At 40.8% G+C, this 19,090-nt stretch overlaps 1 protein-coding gene across 6 annotated transcripts in view; it reads right to left on the bottom strand.

Moving 5' to 3' along the window:
- The window catches only part of cap2 (cyclase associated actin cytoskeleton regulatory protein 2), a 242,572-nt gene that overhangs the window by 113,102 nt on the left and 110,380 nt on the right, over positions 1-19,090 (bottom strand). For all 6 annotated transcript variants that reach the window (XM_072560875.1, XM_072560876.1, XM_072560878.1 and 3 more), the window contains exon 4: positions 14,296-14,373. In XM_072560875.1, the coding sequence (XP_072416976.1) occupies positions 14,296-14,373 (78 nt within the window). The remainder of the gene's footprint in view (positions 1-14,295; positions 14,374-19,090) is intronic.

Here is a 19,090-nt window from a genome sequence, read left to right as displayed (position 1 = left end):
AATTTCACCCTTCCTTCAGTTCTGAAGAAATTATATTGGACTTGAAAAGTCAACTGTTTCTCACTCCACAGATACTGCCAGACCTGCTGAGTTTCTCCAGTACTTGTTTATATTACATAACTTGAGCACTTGAGTAGTTCACTTTCATGTTAGTTTGTAATTCACTACCACTTCTCTTCAAGGAACACCTAGCTTGAAAAAGTTTGGTTTTCTTTTCGATAAGATTTCGATTTTGTTTGTTGCATCTTATGCACCCTCATTACTTTCCATTTCCCTTTTGGTGTTTGAGAAGATGTTTACCAAATTTCACTTTCACGGTCACATCTCCTTCCTCAATGACTTTCTCGCTCCAACTTAGGCTATGTAATTTTCAACTAAAGCTCCATCTATTGAATTTCCCAGCCTCATTGAACATGTACTCCCAGTCTTTTCAGACAAGCAGTTCAAATAGAGCAGCAGGCACCTGTGGATAAAGTATAGTGAATCCTCGGAAGCAAGTGTCGGAAATTTTACCCAGAATTACAGATGTCTCCATAAAGTACAATGTTCCTTGGACTGTTGTTCTTGCTGCATCTAGAGATCTACCCTTAGTGCCATGAGCCAATAGAGGTGCATTCTTGGCCTCTCTCACCATCAACACCAATTCACATGATCTCAAAAGGTTTCTTGGTCCCTAGTTTAATCTAATTCTTCATCTCATCACAGGCTTAACAAGAAACATTTTATTTTCCTTTCAGGTATTAAGGTACACAAGCTCCAACAACTTTTGAGTTCAAAGCCTCCTCTGGGTCCCTCATCCCTCCTCTGCTCTTTGACCCCATCATATCTCTTGTATTCACTAGCATCTGATCTTCTGCTCTCCGATGTTGAATGATCAATGCTCTGTAAAGGACTCCATTTTATCTGCTTGTATCTCTGCCTCAATTAATATTGGGTACAGCATGTGTACATCTTCACAAGAGAAAAAGGTATTGTCATTGTAGCATGGTTGTCATGACAATATTGAGAGAATTAAAATAAAGATTCATTTAAAGGTTGGCAATCCTCAAAACAGAGAAGCCACAAAGTCAGAATAGCTTGCATCCTAGGTCTTGGGCAAATTAAGATTGAAATTGTAGAGGCTCTAGCCACAGCCTTCTAATCTTCCAAAGCTACTTTTTTTTAAAAATAAGGAATAAAACCCAAAAATTTACAGGCCAGTTAACTTTACAATAATGGTGGGGAAACTTTTAGAATCAATGCAGTTAAAGCTAAAGCACGTTTCAATAATTTTTGTTCTTCAATTAATTGGATGATGAGTGACTGCCAAAAGAAGCAGGTAGATAGTGAAGGAGTCTCCTGTGGCTATTCCCCTCCCTAACAGGTACCCCATTAAGGTTACTATTGGGGCCTTGAGACAGGAGCCTCTCAGGGGAGTATAAAAGCAGCAGCCTGGCACGTGGCACCACAACTGGCTCTGATGTAGAGCAGTGTCAGGCAAGATCCAAGCAAGCAATAGTGGTAGGAGTCTCACTAGTTAGGAACACAGACAGGCATTTCTGTGGCCACCGTCAAGACTCCAGGATGGTGTGTTGCCTCTCTGCTGCCAGGTTCAAGGATGTCTCTAAGCGGTTTCACAAAATACTTAAGGGGGAAGGTGAGCAGCCAGAGGTCAGTGTGCACATTTGTACTAACAACATAGGTAGAGTGACATGAGGTCCTGCGGAGTGAGTACAGGGAGTTAGGAAAGAGGCCGAAAAACAGGATCTCAAAGTAGTAATCTCTGGGTTACTACCAGTGCCACGAGTAAGTGAGGCAAGGAATAGAAAGATAGGACAGATGAATGCGGGGCTAAGGAACTGGTGGAGGGGCAGGGTTTCAGATTCTTGGATCATTGGAACCTTTTCTGGGGCAGGGGTGACTTGTAGAAGAGGGATGTCTTGCGTTTTCACTGGAGTGGAATGAATATCTTCACAGAGTGGTTCACTGATGCTATTCAGGAGAGTTTAAATTAGAGAGTGGCAGGAGGCTGGGAACCAGACCACCAGATCTGCAAGTGGAGGGTTTGAGGGGAAGGTAGATGTTAGGACCAGTAAATCAGAAAGAAAGAACAGGCAGAGACAGGTAAATGAACATGTTGATACTAATGGGCTGAAGTGTATTTATTTCAACACAAGTAGTATTATAGGTAAGGCAGATTAGCTGAAAGCCTGCTTTCAACGAGGAGAGCTAGAAAAGCTTGGGTTGGTTTCTCTGGAGTGGCGGAGGCAGAGGGAAGTCTATAAAATTGAGATGCATAGATAGGGTGTGACTGTCAGAATCATTTTCCTATATCTAATGTCTAATACTAGTGGGCATGCATTTAAGGTGGGCTGGGGAAAGTCTAAAGGAGATGAGCGTGACAAGTTTTTTTTTAATATACACAGAACATGCAGCCAGGGGTGTGGTAGAGACAGATATAATAGGGGCATATGAGAGACTTTTAGATAAGCACACAAATATGCAAGGATTGGAGGGATATAGACCATGGTCAGAAGGAAGGGATCAGTTTAATTTGGCATCATGTTCGGCACAACACCGTGCTGTACGGTTCTATATTCAATATGGCCTGTGTTCTGTTTAACAGAGGTGGTCGATAGGATAGTGTATTTGATGTAAATATGGATTTTCAGGAACTTAAACACATACCATAGTCCAGCATCACAGATTGGGTATTGGAAATAAAACGACTTGGGATTGCAGGGACATTTTCACTGTGGCTATGAAACTAAGAGTGACAGTTTTTTTCCAGATGGAGTAAGAGTTACAGTTATGCCCCCACATGCTGGTGTTGGATCAAGCTGGATTTGGGTGTACAGAACATAATGTGCAAGTTTCCAAATAAGATGAAATTTTGAAATACATGCAACAATTAGGCTAATAATGGAACAAAAAGGTGAAAAACACATGGCAGATTTAACTTGGAGAAATGAAAAGAGACACATTTTTGTCAAAAGAATGAAGAGAGGCAATATAAACAAAACTGTACAATTTTAAAAGAACAAAGAGAGACCTGGGAGTGTGTGCAGACAAATCTTTGAAGGTGACAGGACAAGTTAAAAGGAGAAGGCATACAGGCAGTACCTGAACTGGGACCAGAAACCTTGTGGGGAGGTTTTCTGGGAGGTGAGATCCTGAGAGAAGATTCAGCAGGGTGAGGAGCACAGTAAAATTAGAAGAGATGGTAAGTAGCATGGAAAGGAAAGCATACAAATTATAGTCCAGTTAAGGGACAAGGATGTTTGGCAAATTTGGATGGTATTTATTTTATTACAAGGATTTATTTGATTGCAAGGAGTCTGGCAAAAAGGCATGAGTTGCCACAAATTAAAACATGAGTTTTGACGTCATTGTCATGTTATTCTTAAAATGCATCCAGGAGAGCTTTTTAAGCCAGTACGTAGAAAGCCTGACAAGAAAGAGGCTTAGTTTTAGTAATGAAGTCAGACAAGTGGTTAAAGCATCACTGGGGGAGCATTTTGCAGATATTATCAATATTCATTAGATTCAAGATTGTTAAGGAAACAAACATGGATGGGCCTGAAAGCAAAGTTCTAAACTGGGGCCAATTTTAATAAGCTCACTTATAATTTGGCCAGAGTGAATAGAAGCAGATAGATTTATTGAATTGTATGTCAAAGCAGTTGGACGGATTCAAGAAGGAAACGAGGAGACCACAGGGTCAACATGTTCTAAAATAGATAGAGGGTGAGACCAACAAATGCATCAAATCATGGATAGATAATATACAGAATTGGATAAAGGGAAGAAAGAGAGGCAGATACTAGAGAAAAAAACTCTAGAGAAATAGAGAATATGCAAAGGGGATCTTAAAACGGAAATTAGGAGAGCAAAATGGAGGCATAAATGGATTTGACATGTAAAATTAAGAAAAACCCTAAGTTCTTTTACAAGTACATTTAGGATAAAAGAATAACTAAGGAAAGAGTACAGCCCATTAAGGACCACATTTCTAACTTGTGCATGAAACCTGAGGATGTCAGTAGGGGTCTAAGTTAATAATTTGTGCCAGAATTCACTAGTGAGAGGTACAATGTGAGTGTAGAAACCATGGAGGACTAAGATGTATTTAATGAAATTAGTATAAAAAGAAAGGAGGATCTGAGTGATCTGGCAAGCTTAAGAATAGATAAATCTCCAGGACCTGATGATGTGTCCCAGGCGGTTGATTGAGGAAAGGGAGGAAATAGCAAGGCACTGGGAATAATTTTCAATTCCTCTCTTGCCATAACAGAGGTATCAGAGGGCTGAAGACATCCAGTTTGGTACCATCATTCAAGAAGACAGGAAAGGATAAACGAGGAAACTACAGACAAGTTAGTCTAAACTTAGTGGTGTGGAAACTAATTGAAGCAATTCTGAGGGAAAAATTAAGCTCCACCTGGAAAGGTAAGGATTGATCGTGAACAGTCAGCATAGTTTTATTATGTGAAGGTCATGTCTGACCAACTTGATTACATTTTTTGAAGAGGTGATCAGGAGTGTAGAAGAGGGGAATGCATTTGTCATAGTCTACAGCAAAGCTTTTGATATAGCCCCACATGGGAGACTGACAGCAAAGTTAGGAACCCATGGGATCCAAGAAGATTTGGCTAATTGGATCCAAAATTGGCTAAGTGGCAGGAAGCAGCGGGTGTTGGTTGAAAGGTATTATTATGATTGGAAGCCTGTGTCCAGTGTGATTCTGCAGGGCTCTTGTTGTTTTTGGTATATATATATAAAATATTTAGACTTTAACATAAGAGGATTGATCAGTAAGTTCATGGATGCTAAGAGAATTAGTGGGATGGGAAATAGTGAGGGCACACCTCAGATTACAGGAGCATATAGACCAGCTGGTCAAATGGACCGATCAGTGGCAAATTGAATTCAATCTGGATTAAATATGAGTTAACTGGGGCAGGGCAAACAAGGCAAAAGATGAATGGTTGGTCTTCAGGGACTCACTGAGGATCAAGGGTCCTTGGCATGCATGTCCACCAATCCATTAAGGTAATAAGACAGATGGATAAATCGATTAAGAAGGCATAGGATACTTGCCTTGATTAGCCAAGGCATAGAGGTTAACAACAGAGAGGTTCTACTGGAACTGTATAAAGCATTGCTTTGGACACTGCTACAGTATTGTGTGCAGTTCTCAAATCCTTTAGGAAGGATGTCATTGGACTGGAAATAATGTAGGGAGATTTACCAGGAAGTTTTCTGTGTTTAAGTTATGAAAAGAGATTGGATAGATTGAGGTTAAGGAGACTGATATGATTGAGATGTATAAACTATGAGGTGGATTCCTGATGAAGGGCTTATGCCAGAAGCGTTGGTTCACCTGCTCCTTGGATGCTGCCTGACTGGCTGTGCTTTTCCAGCACCACACTCAGACTCTTGATATCCAGCAGGTGCAGTCCTCACTTTCTCCTGGATAGATAGACAAGAAAGAATATTCCCCTTGGTAAAGGGATCAATGATCAGAATGCACAGTTTTAAATGAAGGTCAGGAGGTTTAGAGGGGATGGGAGGAAAGAAGTTTTCACTCAGAGGAATCTAGAGCTCACTGCTTGTAAGGGTGAAAAGAGGCAGAAACAGTCATAAAATTTAAGTAGCATTAGATGTACAATTGCAATGTTAATGCATACAAGGTTATGGGCCAATTGCTGGAAAATGGGAGAGATTAATTAGATACTTGTTTTCCATCAGCTGAAAGGCATTTTGCTGTGCCATAGACCTCTGTGACTCAATGTTCAAGAGCATTAGGGACCTTTTTCTTTATCAATAATGGCACAGAGGCAAGGAATTAATGCTAAAGCTTCATGATACATTAATTAGACCTCAGTTGAAATATTAGGTTCAATAATGAGCAGAAAACTTTAGAAAGGATGTCTGAATCCCAGAACAGCAGGAGAGATTTACCAGAATAGTACCAGGGACATGGATTATATGGAGAGATAACAGTATGGATTAAAAGAAAACTTTCAAAATTATAAATGTTTTTATAGTCTAAACAAGAAGTTTTTTTCATTAGCACATGACACAAATTTAACTGACTTGGCAAAAGAGACAGGAGGTGATATGTGTAATTTGATTTTTAAACAGGGCAGGATGTGTGCTGGAAAGCACTTCCCAAAAGAGTGACAGAAATAGGTTCAATTGCACCTCTCAGAAGGGAACTGGATAAATACATAACTTTTAGTCATATGTAGAATTACGGGAAAACAGTGGGAAATGGTACAAGTTTAAATTCAGTCTATTAAAAAGTCTGACAAGATTGTCTGAATGGCATCCTTTCATGCTTTGCTATCATTCTATGTTTTCCTTTACTAGAAACTTAGCTAGTTAGTATCAACACTCAGAAGCTTAAAATGTTTATATATATTTGTTTGACCACTATTTGAACAGAGGATGTTTATGCAATTCGAAAGGGATCACCACTCTTAAAATGAGGGACGAAACTTATTGCACAAGATTTTCCAAGAGTGGCAAAAGTAGCATGTTTTTAAATGTGAAGCACATCATTTTCTAGTACATTGTCCGGCTGCTTATTTATTAAGGGGCTGTCTCTTTCCATTAAAGCCGTTTCGATCTCTTTAATCAACCAGCTAGCTCCTGCAGTTCCAACAGACATGTCACTGCACAATGATTATCATTTTGATTAAAGTGATTATCACTTGTCACAGTAATAATAGTGAGAAAGCAAACAATCTCCACTTTATTATGGTTTGTTAGGAATTTGCTCTATACTTTTTAACTGGTTATCAAAGATACGTATTCAAAATTCCCGCTAAGTCAAAGAGTCATAGAGATGTACAGCACAAAAACAGACCCTTCGGTCCAACCCGTCCATGCCGACCAGATATCCCAACCCAATCTAGTCCCACCTGCCAGCACACGGCCCATATCCCTCCAAACCCTTCCTATTCATATATCCATCCAAATGCCTTTTAAATGTTGCAAATTGTACCAGCCTCCACCACTTCCTCTGGCAGCTCATTCCATACACGCACCACCCTCTGCGTGAAAACGTTGTCCCTTAGGTCTCTTTTATATCTTTCCCCTCTCACCCTAAACTTATGCCCTCTTGTTCTGGAACCCTCCCACCCCAAAGAAAAGACTTTGTCTATTTATCCTATCCATGCCCCTCATAATTTTGTAAACCTCTATAAGGTCACCCCTCAGCCTCTGACACTCCAGGGAAAACAGCCCCAGCCTGTTCAGCCTCTCCCTGTAGCTCAGATCCTCCAACCATGGCAACATCCTTGTAAATCTTTTCTGAACCCTTTCAAGTTTCACAACATCTTTCTGATAGGAAGGAGACCTGAATTGCACGCAATATTCCAACAGTGGCCTAACCAATGTCCTGTACAGCCGCAACATGACCTCATAACTCCTGTACTCAATACTCTGACCAATAAAGGAAAGTTTACCAAACACCTCCTTCACAATCCTATCCACCTGCGACTCTACTTTCAATGAGCTATGGACCTGCACTCCAAGGTCTCTTTGTTCAGCAACACTCCCTTGGACGTTATCATTAAGTGTACAAGTCCTGCTGAGATTTGCTTTCCCAAAATGCAGCACCTCACATTTATCTGAATTAAACTCCATCTGCCACTTCTCAGCTTACTGGCCCATCTGATTAAGATCCTGTTGTAATCTGAGGTAACCTTCTTCACTGCGCACTGCACCTCCAATTTTGGTGTCATCTGCAAACTTACTAACTATACCTCTTATGCTCACATCCAAACCATTTATATAAATGATGAAAAGTCTTGCAGTCCAAACGTTTTGGCCTTCTGGCGCTCTTGATTTCACTCTATAAACAGACCAAAAATGAAACGCAATATGTAAAATTGTTTTTTTTTTGAGTCGTTCAATTCTTGTAGAAGCTAGAAACAGAATTTTAGATCCATACTGCACATATGCAGTTATTAACATCCTCGCTATAGTTCTGACTCGACTTGCAATAATGCAATAATGCTAAAAGTGCATTTGCCACCACTGAAATAACATCAAACCAGCCCACAATTATTTGAAACATCATTCACCAATATTTGTCAAGGGTTTAACCGTTGAAATAATCATGGTGCCACACTGCATAAACAACTCAAGGCTTGTACAACAGAATGTAGGACACTTGCTCAAATGCAAAGCGTTCCATGAGACGTGCTTAGGCGGAAAGGAAGGATGCTTCCTCAGGAAAAATAAAGCATAGGCACAAAAGCAGCTATTATATATGTTATAGGATGTGATAAATAAAGTGGACACATCTGGTAAAAGAGAAAAAATACACAAACCAACATTCATTTTATCACCACCCCCTTCAACTTGTCCATCCCCATTTATCCTTTTTTGATTTTGTCCCCAAATCTAAACAAAAGCACTAGCCACTTATTTTGGGTGATGTAGCAGTTTGGATTAGCCAAGCAGGATCATATATAGTGATATTAAATTACTGAAAACAATCTGTCAGTGCACAAAGTAAACGTATATGAGTTACACGGTGACTGCACCATAGTTGCACAATACAATTAGGATAAATTGAAAACATGCATTCATGTACTTCCTTTCCTCAGAGTGTCTTGAAGTGTAATACAGCGAAGGAAGCATTTTTATAATGTAAGAGAAGTGAGTTTTACACTCAGTACTATATCAATGCTACTCCATAGTTTTTTTATCTCTCATCCAAGAATGCAAGATTCAAGTATCTTGGACAGCACAAACAGTAAACATAATTTCCCTTTATCTCACTGATCAACAAAATATTACATAACGTTTCTCGAAGTATCTTTAGCATTATGTCCTGACACATGAACTCTCAACCAAAACCACAACTGAAATGGCACCACCCTGTATGCAACCTCAGCTGCCCAAGACAGATCTATTCAGTGCTATCTGATCTCAAAGTCATTTGCTGCTGCTCATCATATGCTTTAGCAGGTGCAAGCGGATAGAATTCAGAAGGTCAAAGCCAGCAGTGACTTTGCTGTTTAGGAGCTGCAAGTTCACCAAATTTAAAAAAGGAGAGAAATATAAGTATTTCAGTAACACTTTAAATATCACATAGCCTATAAGAGTTACAATTTAGTACTTCACATAACTTAAGTGCCAGTTGTGACTCTGTGTCAGAAGACTGCAAGTTCACGTCCCACTCCAGAGACTTGAGGACATAACCTAGAGTAGAGATTGACAATCCAGTGAAGTATTAGCAGAATGTTTCCTTTTGGATGAGATGTTAAATTGAAGTGCTATCTTTCCTCTCAGATAGACGTTTTTTTGTTCATTTGTGGAATGTGGGCATCTCTGGCTGGGCCAGCATTTATTTCCTGTGCCAAGTGACCTCACCTTGTGGTGGCCAAAGTTAAAAATCACACAACACCAGGTTATAGCCCAACAGGTTTATTTGGAAGCACACTAGCTTTCGGAGCGACGCTCCTTCATCAGGTGATAGTGGAGGGCTCGAGCGTAACACAGAATTTATAGCAAAAATTTGCAGTGGGATGTAACTGAAATTATACATTGAAAAATTGATTGTCTGTTAAGCCTTTCATCTGTTAGAATACAGTGATAGTTTCACTGTATTCTAACAGATGAAAGGCTTAACAGACAATCAATTTTTCAATGTATAATTTCAGTTACATCACACTGCAAATTTTTGCTATAAGTTCTGTGTTACGATCGAGCCCTCCACTATCACCTGATGAAGGAGCGTCGCTCCGAAAGCTAGTGTGCTTCCAATTAAACCTGTTGGACTATAACCTGGTGTTGTGTGATTTTTAACTTTGTACACCCCAGTCCAACACCGGCATCGCCAAATCATGACCACCTTATGGTGAGCTGCCTTTTTGAACTGCCGCAGTCCACATGTAGTAGTTGACCCACAATGCTATTAGGGAGGGAATTGTTTATGTTTATTGCAGCTAATGAAGTTTTTTTTAAAGATAGCTGTAGGACATATTGGCTCATATTATGATTAGCATCGGAATAGTTTCAACTAAAGTAACCTTGTTTAAAATTATCCATTTACCCCTCAGCAATTTTTCTGGTCAAGATTCTAAGTTTGGCCTGTCTATGAAATGCTTCTATTGGAGACAACCAGGGAGAAATCCACTCAGCACAGGGTTACCACCATTTTTCTAAGTGTTACAAGTCCTCAGGGAGGGACAGGACTGGCAGCTTAATGTTCCAGGATACAAATGCTATAGAAAGGATAGAAAGGGAGGCAAGATTAGAGGGGGAGTGGCATTTTTGAGAAGGGAGATAGCATTACAGCTGTACTTAGGGAGGATATTCCCAGAAATACATCCAGGGAAGTTATTTGGGTTGAACTGAGAAATAAGAAAGGGATGGTCACCTTATTGAGATTGTATTATAGACCCCCTAATACTCAGCAGGAAATTGAGAAACAGATTTGTAAGGAGACTTCAGTTATCTGCAAGAATGATAGGGTGATTATAGTAGAGGATTTTAGCTTTCCAAACATAGACTTGGGACTGCCATAGTGTTAAGGGTTTAGATGGAGAGGAATTTGTTAAGACTGTACAAGACAATTTTTCTGATTCAGTATGTGAATGTACCTATTGGAGAAGGTGCAAAACCTGACCTACTCTTGGGAAATAAGGCAGGGTAGGTGACTGAAGTGTCAGTGGGGGAGCACTTGGGGGCCAGCGACCATAATTCCATTAGTTTTAGAATAGTGATGGAAAAGGATAGACCAGATCTAACAGTTGAAGTTCTAAATTGAAGGAAGGCTAATTTTGATGGTATTAGGCAAGAACATTCAAAAGCTGTTTGAGGGCAGATGTTTGCAGGTAAGGGATGACAGGAAAATGGGAAGCCTTCAGAAATGAGATAACAAGAGTCCAAAGACAGTATATTCTTGCTAAGGTGAAAGGAAAGGCTGGTAAGTGTAGGAAATGCTGGATTATTAGAGAAATTGGGGTTTGGTTAAGAAAAAGAAGGAAGCATATATTAGGTATAGACAGGAAAGATCAAGAGAATCATGAGAAGAGTATAACGGCAGTAGGAGTATACTGAAAAGGGAAAAGAGGAGGGGAAAAAGGAGACTTGAGATAGCTTTGGCAAATAGGATTAAAGAGAATATAAAGGGTGAAAAGGGTAACTAGGGAGCGAATATGGTCCCTCAAAGATCAGCAAGGTGGCCTTTGTGTAGAGCTGCAGGAGATGGGGGAGACACTAAACAAGTATTTTGCATCCGTGTTTACTGTGGAGAAGGACATAGAAGATATACAACATGGGGAAATAGATGGTGACATTTTGAAAAATGCCCATATTACAGAGGAGGAAGTGCTGGATGTCTTGAAACACAAAGGTGGATAAATCCCCAGGATTGATCACGTGTAGCCTAGAACTCTGTGGAAAACTAGGGAAATGATTCTTGGGCCTCTTGCTGCGATATTTGTATCATCGATACTCACAAGTGAGAGGTGCCAGAAAATTGGAGGTGGTTAACATGGTATCTTTATTTAAGAAAGGTGATAAGGATAAGCCAGGAAATATAGACCAGTGAGCCTGACGTCAGTGGTGGGCAAGTTTTTGGAGAGAATCCTGATAGACAGGATTTACACAATTTGGAAAGGCAAGGACTGCTTAGGGATAGTCAATATGGCTTTGTGCGTGGGAAATCATGTCTCACGAACTTGATTGAGCTTTTTGAAAAAGTAACAAAGAGGATTGATGAAGGTAGAGAGGTGGATGTGATCTATATGGACTTCAGTAAGGCGTTCACAACAAGGTTCTCACGGGAGACTGGTTAGCAAGGTTAGATCTCATGGAATACAGGGAGAACTAGCCATTTGGATACATAATTGGCTCAAAGGTAGAAGACAGAGGGTGGTGGCGGAGGGTTGTTTTTCAGAATGAGGCCTGTGACCAGTGGAGTGCCACAAGGATCGGTGCTAGGTCCTCTACTTTTTGTCATTTACATAAATGATTTGGATGCAAGCATAAGAGGTACAGTTAGTAAGTTTGCAGATGACACCAAAATTGGAGGTGTAGTGGACAGTGAAGAGGGTTACCTCAGATTACAACAGGATCTGGACTAGATGGGCCAGTGGGCTGAGAAGTGGCAGATGGCGTTTAATTCAGATAAATGTGAGGTGCTGCATTTTGGGAAAACAAATCTTAGCAGGACTTATACACTTAATGGTCCTAGGGAGTGTTGCTGAACAAAGAGACCTTGAAGTGCAGGTTCAGAGCTCCTTGAAAGTGGAGTCACAGATAGATAGGATAGTGAAGGTGGTGTATGGTATGCTTTCCTTTATTGGTCATAGCATTGAGTATAGGAGTTGGGAGGTCATGTTGCGGCTGTACAGGACATTGGTTAGGCCACTTTTGGGATATTGCGTGCAATTCTGATTGGAAGGATGTTGTGAAACTTGAAAGGGCTCAGAATAGACTTACAAGGATGTTGCCAGGATTGGAGGATTTGAGCTATTGGGAGATGCTGAATAGGCTGGGGCTGTTTTCCCTGGAGCGTCGAAGGATGAGGGGTGACCTTAGAGGTTTTTAAAATCATGAGGAGCATGAGTCTTTTTTCCTGGGGAGGGGGAGTCCAGAACTAGAGGACCCAGGTTTAGGGTGTGAGGAGAAAGATATAAAAGGGAGCAAGGAGCAACTTTTTCATGCAGTGGGTAGTGCGTATACAGAATGAGCTGCCAGAGGAAGTATTGTAGGCTGGTATAATTGCAACATTTAAAAGGCATCTGGATGGGTATTTGAATAGAAAGGGTTTAGAGGGATATGGGCCACGTTCTGGCAAATAGGACTAGATTAGGTTGGAAATATCTGGTCGGCATGGACGACTTGGACTGAAGAGTCTGCTTACATGCTGTACATCTCTATGACCCCTTTGTTTCAGGAGTTAAAGGACGCAAAGGCACTTTTACAGCAACAGCAGTAAATTTAGCTTCAACAGGACTATGATGTTGGAACGGGTCTCGGTTCAAGCAGGACCAGGTCAGGCTGGGGGTGGTTATGTGAGATGTAGGGTCAGGGTGTAAGGCTGGTGCTGATTCTGGCAATCGGGTATTGAGGATATAACTGGGAAGAGGGTACCAGTAGCTACTGTAACTCATAAGTAACTATTAAGCTTAAGTGAGTTGACACTCTGAATCCTTTGCCTTAAATGGACTCTTTCAGAGGGTTGTAAACACAGGGGAATTGCCCTCTGAGAAAAAGTTAAATCCCATAGAGTCAATTCCAGTCTAAGCTGCCCCAATAATCCTCCAACCATTGCAATATAGATGTTAAAACAGCAGCAGGCTTTACTACATTGTCACTGCTGTGCATGAGTTTTAGTCTGCATACCTGGAATGCAAGGCACTATTTAAAATAACTTTTTTTTAGGGACGTTGGGGATTCTTTGCCTAGTCAATATTTATATAGATGAAGGAGCGGCTTTAAACCTATTGGACTATAACCTGGTGTTGTGTGATTTTTAACTTTATACATCCCAGTCCAACACCAGCATCTCATTTGGAGTGGCACGGTGGATCAGTGGTTAGCACTACTACCTCATAGAACCAGGGACCCAGGTTCAATTCTGGCCTTGGGCAACTGTCTGTGTGGAGTTTGCACATTCTCCCTGTTTCTGCGTGGGTTTCCCACCAGTACTCTGGTTCCCTCCCACAGTCCAAAGATGTGCAGGTCAGGTGAATTGGCCATGCTAAATTGCCCATAGTGTTAGGTGCATTAGTCAGAGGGTTACTCTTCGGAGGGTCGGTATGGACTTGTTGGGCAGAAGGGCCTGTTTCCACAGTGTAGGGAATCTAATTTAAACCCAAATATTTATATAAGAACACTGGTTCTTATATAAGAAAACATTGCCTGGTTACTACCTCATTACTGTATCTGGGATGCTGCTGAACAAAAACTGGCTGCAAAATTTCCGACATTACATTACTGACTTGAAATTACTTAATTGGATACAAAGCACTTTGCCAGGTCTGCAGGTTATTAAAGGTTGAAACAGATGTAAGTTCTTTTTCTGAATATCTAGGAGGAGATGGCAACCAATTAGAAAGCTTCAGGTGTCTCCCTTTTGGAATGTCTAGAGCAACCACTTTTCCTACTTCGTTGCCCCAACGGCTGGACTTTTCAAAAGTCTATTATTGCACAGAATTCTTATTGTTAAAGTGAAACATTCAACAAGTTTAATTGTAGATATGTGCAGAGATAGTTAATTGAGCTTGAAAGAATATCCTGTAAAAGACTTTGAACTTTCATTTTACACATACAGTTACTCACCTCCAAAGGATGCTGCCGTTTACAGGCCATCGCCAGGAAATCTCTCTGGGCTTCAAAGGCTGAACTAAATATTTCTGCCTGTTTGGGGAAAAAGAAAGCAAAAGCACAAGTCAAACAAAGAAAACAATAAAGCATAAAGCTAGCGGGCAATGAAAAGAAAAACAACAAGAACCAGGTTCTTTAAGCAATTTATATAAAACAATCAAATGCTCCACAAGTTCATTTCAGAATTATAAAATAAAGTCATTGCACATCTGTCCCTTATATGTTAATCTTGATGAGACACAGATGGACACAAATGTACAAGACACCACATATTGCAGTGAGATTTAAGAACCTGCATGAACAGCTGGGAATGTGAAAGCTCATCTTCCCTACTTAAAGTTATCAGCAGCAATACTCTGAAAGAATAAGCCACTTTCATTCAGGTTCAAGGCTTACAATCATTTGCCTTTAACTAGTGAATTACAGTGTTCAATTTTGAGGAACTGTGCAGAGACTTTGTTTGCACAACAGCACTTGGCAGGGTTGTTAACAGATTTTCACAGATCAATTGAAACAATTTGCACAACATTCATAACTTGCAGTATGGTTGCCCTGCAAAGTTTGCAAACAAACAATATCTGTACACTTCCTACTTAAGACAAGAATGATAACGTGACTAAAATTGCAATGACTAAAATCCTTACTAATCATCACTTTATAAACTCTCAAAAAAAGTGAAATCAAGGAGGTCGGGCAAAGCTGTCCTTTTAAAGTTTGTTATTTCTGCTAAGGAAATGTAGAAACTTAGTATAGTGTTGTCCAAGAGACGTTGTGGACTACGAACAGATGTTATAGTTGGTTACATCTTACACAACACAGGTAAATATTCTCCTTGTATGTGTTTACTTAAATTCCTTTCACTATTCAATACGAAACTTTGCAGACTTTCTTACATCCAAGCTTGGAATTCTGATATGAATTTATCAAATCCCACCTCCCAGTGCAGCTTCATAGTTGATATCCAACAGTTGGGAGCAGTACACTAACTTCAGAAAGATTGACTCATCATTAAATGCAATATGTAAGTCTTTGCTCACCCCTCAGACCTGAGCTTCATGAGCCATGCCAGAATTTGCCCGTTTTTTTCAGACCTCCTTCCAACTCACACTGATAACGCACATATTTTCTACCCGTCCAACCCTGGCCCCTGCTCTCTATCAAGTTATATCTTGCTTGTCCTTTGCCATGATTTGAACTGTTCATTACTGGCTGGAATTGCTTTTGCTGGAGTAATAATTTGCTGGAGTAATTTGGTCAAGCTGACCATGGCGACAGTTCCTGTCTCCGCGCAATGCTTCTGGTATTTCCATGAAGACTGCATTGTGCAGTTTGTGCAGGTAATCAACATCAGGAGTCAAGGAAGTACAGCAGCCAAACCCATAAAGTAAGACACTTTCATATTCTGCTCTTTATCTTAATATTTCATCAACAAATATTCATAGCTGATGCAAGCTTCCATTTTTCCAGCAATGACCTACATCCTGAGCAAAGTACCTGTGCCCTATTTCTAGTAGCAAACTGCCTTCTGCTACCGTTCACTGGGACAGACATTACAAGAAGACAGAAATCCTGGGCTAGCCACACACCAATTTCCTTGATTGGAGTCACTGAATCTCTACTGTTTTGAAAGAGGACATTCAGCCTATCGACTCTGCATCGATCCTCTGAAAAGCATCTCACCCAGACCAATCCCATCCCCGTAACTCTGCATTTACCATGGCTAATCCACCTAGACTGCACAATCCTGGACACTACAGCATAATCCATTTAACCTGCACATCATTGGACTGTGGGAGGAAATCAGAGCACCTGGTGGAACACAGACACTGGGAGAAAGTGCAAACTCCACAGTGTCACCCAAGGCTGGAATCAAACTTGGGGCCTTGGCGCTGTGAGTTCGCAGTTATGTTATCACACTGCACTAATCCTAGCTTTGAGCTATTCCACAAGTTCAGAGTTGCAGCTCCAAAATCTAAATAGCATTAAAACGCTACTTCTAATTTTTGTTTCAGTAAATTTTCAATAAGTTGCATGTCAAGTATGCTGCGGAGAATTAACACCTGGTATTTGATGTGTGGTTTTGAATTTCTGAAATTATACTCCTTTATAAAACAAACTAGCATTGGTTAATTTGAAAAAAACATTCATAACAATTCATGAAATTGCTAAGATGAATGAAACAAACAGGTGACAAAAGTGTAACACAAAGCTAATGCACAATCTTAAATGTACAAAAATACAATGTACACAAGAGTAAGTAATTTATACAATGTTTATACCTACTCCCTTTATTGGAGGGAGATGCAAGAAAGTGCAGGTGAGACCACAATTAGATCAACTATGAGCCATGCTCAGTCAAATATGGTCTTGATGTCGAAGGCCAGTTCATTTTCACTTCACCTCTGGAATTAAGCTTTTTTGTTCATTTTTGAACCAAACCCATAATGAGGTTAGGGGCTGAGGGGCCCTGACGGAGTGACACTTCGTTTGGGTTCCAACAGACTGGAAACAGTTACTTGTGGGAAACTCTACAGCAGAACAGTGGGTGGTGCTCAAAAAAGAAATCGGAAGAGTACAGGGATAATCCAGGGAATTATAGGCCAGTGAGTCTCACATCAATGGTTACAAAACTATTAGAGAAGATTCTAAAGAAGAGAAATAATCTCCATTTGGAGAGGCAAAGTATAGTCAACTGGTTTTGACAGAGGGTCATGCCTATCAAAATTGATTAAGCTTTTCAAGACGGTGATCAAGCGATGGATTTCAGCAAAGCATGATAAAGAAGGTAAATGCACATGAGATCTATGGAAACTTGGCAAGATTAATCCAAAATTGGCTTTGTGGTAGGAAATAGAGGGTGGAGAGAGAAGGCTGTTTGTGTGACCAGAGGAGTACACAGAATCAGTACTGGTTCCCTTACTGTTCGTGATGCATGCATACACACACACACGCACGCACACACACACACACACACAACATTGGGGGTGGGGGAGATGTTGAGCAAGTTTGCAGATGATGCAAAACTTGACCAAGTCCTTAATAGTGAGGAAGAAGTTCTTCAGTTACAGGAGGAAATGGACAGGTTGATCAGACGGGCAGTTCAAAGGCAGATGGAATTTAACCCTACTCAACAAATGGCAGGATATAGCAAGTATGGAGGAATACAGGGACCTTGGGAAGCTTCTCAAATGATCTCTGAAAGCAGAACAATGAAGGGGAAGTGGGGGTGGTGGATAAGAGAACAATAGCTGAGTGGTTGTATCACCACACTATTAATCCAGAAAACCAGTTCATGTTCTGTGGATCAGATTTCAATTCCAGCCAGAGCAGATCATGGAATTTGAATTCAATAAAGATTATCTGGAATTAAGAATCTCCTGAAGACCATGAAACCATCGCCAATCGTAGATGAATCCATGTGGCTCATTAGTGTCCTTCAGGGAAGGAAATTACTATCCTTACCTGGTTTGGCCTACATGTAGCTCCAGAGCAACAGCAATATTGACTCTCAACTGCTCTCCAAAATGAGCTAGTAAGCCATTGAATTGTATCAAACACGTCTCAACAAAGAAATGAAACTGAACAGACTACCTAGCATTGATCTCGGTACCAAAAGCAACAATGGCAAAACAGCCCTGTTGACACTGCAAAGTCCTCCTGGCTAAATGTGGGGCCTCATGCTGAAATTAGGAAAGTTCTATCACATATCAGCCTGACACAGTCATACTTACGAAATCATATCTTACAGTAATGTCTCAGATACCAATGTACCACTAACATGACAGACTGAGCACAGGTAATGGCCCAGTGGTATTCAGTCAGAAAGAAGTTGCCCTGGAAGTCCTCAACATTGACTAATTGATGTTTCATGGCTCCTGTTTAAACATAAAAAAGGAAACCTCCTGCTGATTACCATTTACCATCCTCCCCTTGGCTAATGAATCAGTACTCCATGTTGAACAACGGTTGGAGGAAGCACCGAGGGTCACAAGAATGCAAAGCATAGTCTGGTTGGGGGATTTGAATGTTCACCATAGTGCTATACTGTGTACGCATCAGGTGGTGAGGGAAGCAACAAGAGGGAAAAATATACTTGACTACATCCTCACCACTCTGCCAGCTGCAAATGCATCGATCCAAGACAATGTCAGTAAGAGTCCACAGAAGAGTCCTTGTAGAGACAAAGTCCTGCCTTCACATTGAGAATATCCTCCATCATGTTGTGTGGCACTGTTACCATGCTAAATGGGAAAGACTTCAAACAGTCCTAGCAAATCAAGACTGGGCATCCATGAGGAGTTGTGGCTATCAACAGCAGCGGAACTGTACTTCAACACAATCTACAACCTCATGGACCAACATATCCCGGACTCAACCACTGCAATCAAGCCAAGGGATCAACCTTGGCACAGTAGAGTGCAGAAGAGCATGGCAGAAGCAGCACCAGGCATACCTGTGAACCTTGTGAAGCTACCAAATAGATCGAGCTAAGTCATATCATAACCAATGGATCAGATCCAAGCTCTGCATTCCTTCCACATCCAGTCGTGAATGGTAATAGACAACTGGACAACTCATACCCACACACCCCCATCCTCAATGATGGAAGAGCTCAATACATCAGTGCAAAACATAAGGCTGAAGCAACCACAGCAATCTTCAGCCAGAAGTGAGCCTCCTCCAGTGGACTCCAGCTATAACAGATACCAGTCTTCAACCAAATTGATTCACACCTCATAATATTAAGAAA

This window comes from Chiloscyllium punctatum, chromosome 41 (genome assembly GCF_047496795.1).
Source record: "Chiloscyllium punctatum isolate Juve2018m chromosome 41, sChiPun1.3, whole genome shotgun sequence".
Lineage (NCBI taxonomy): Eukaryota > Metazoa > Chordata > Chondrichthyes > Orectolobiformes > Hemiscylliidae > Chiloscyllium > Chiloscyllium punctatum.
Note: the sequence above shows the minus strand (reverse complement) of the source record. Positions and strands in the feature narration are given on the sequence as shown.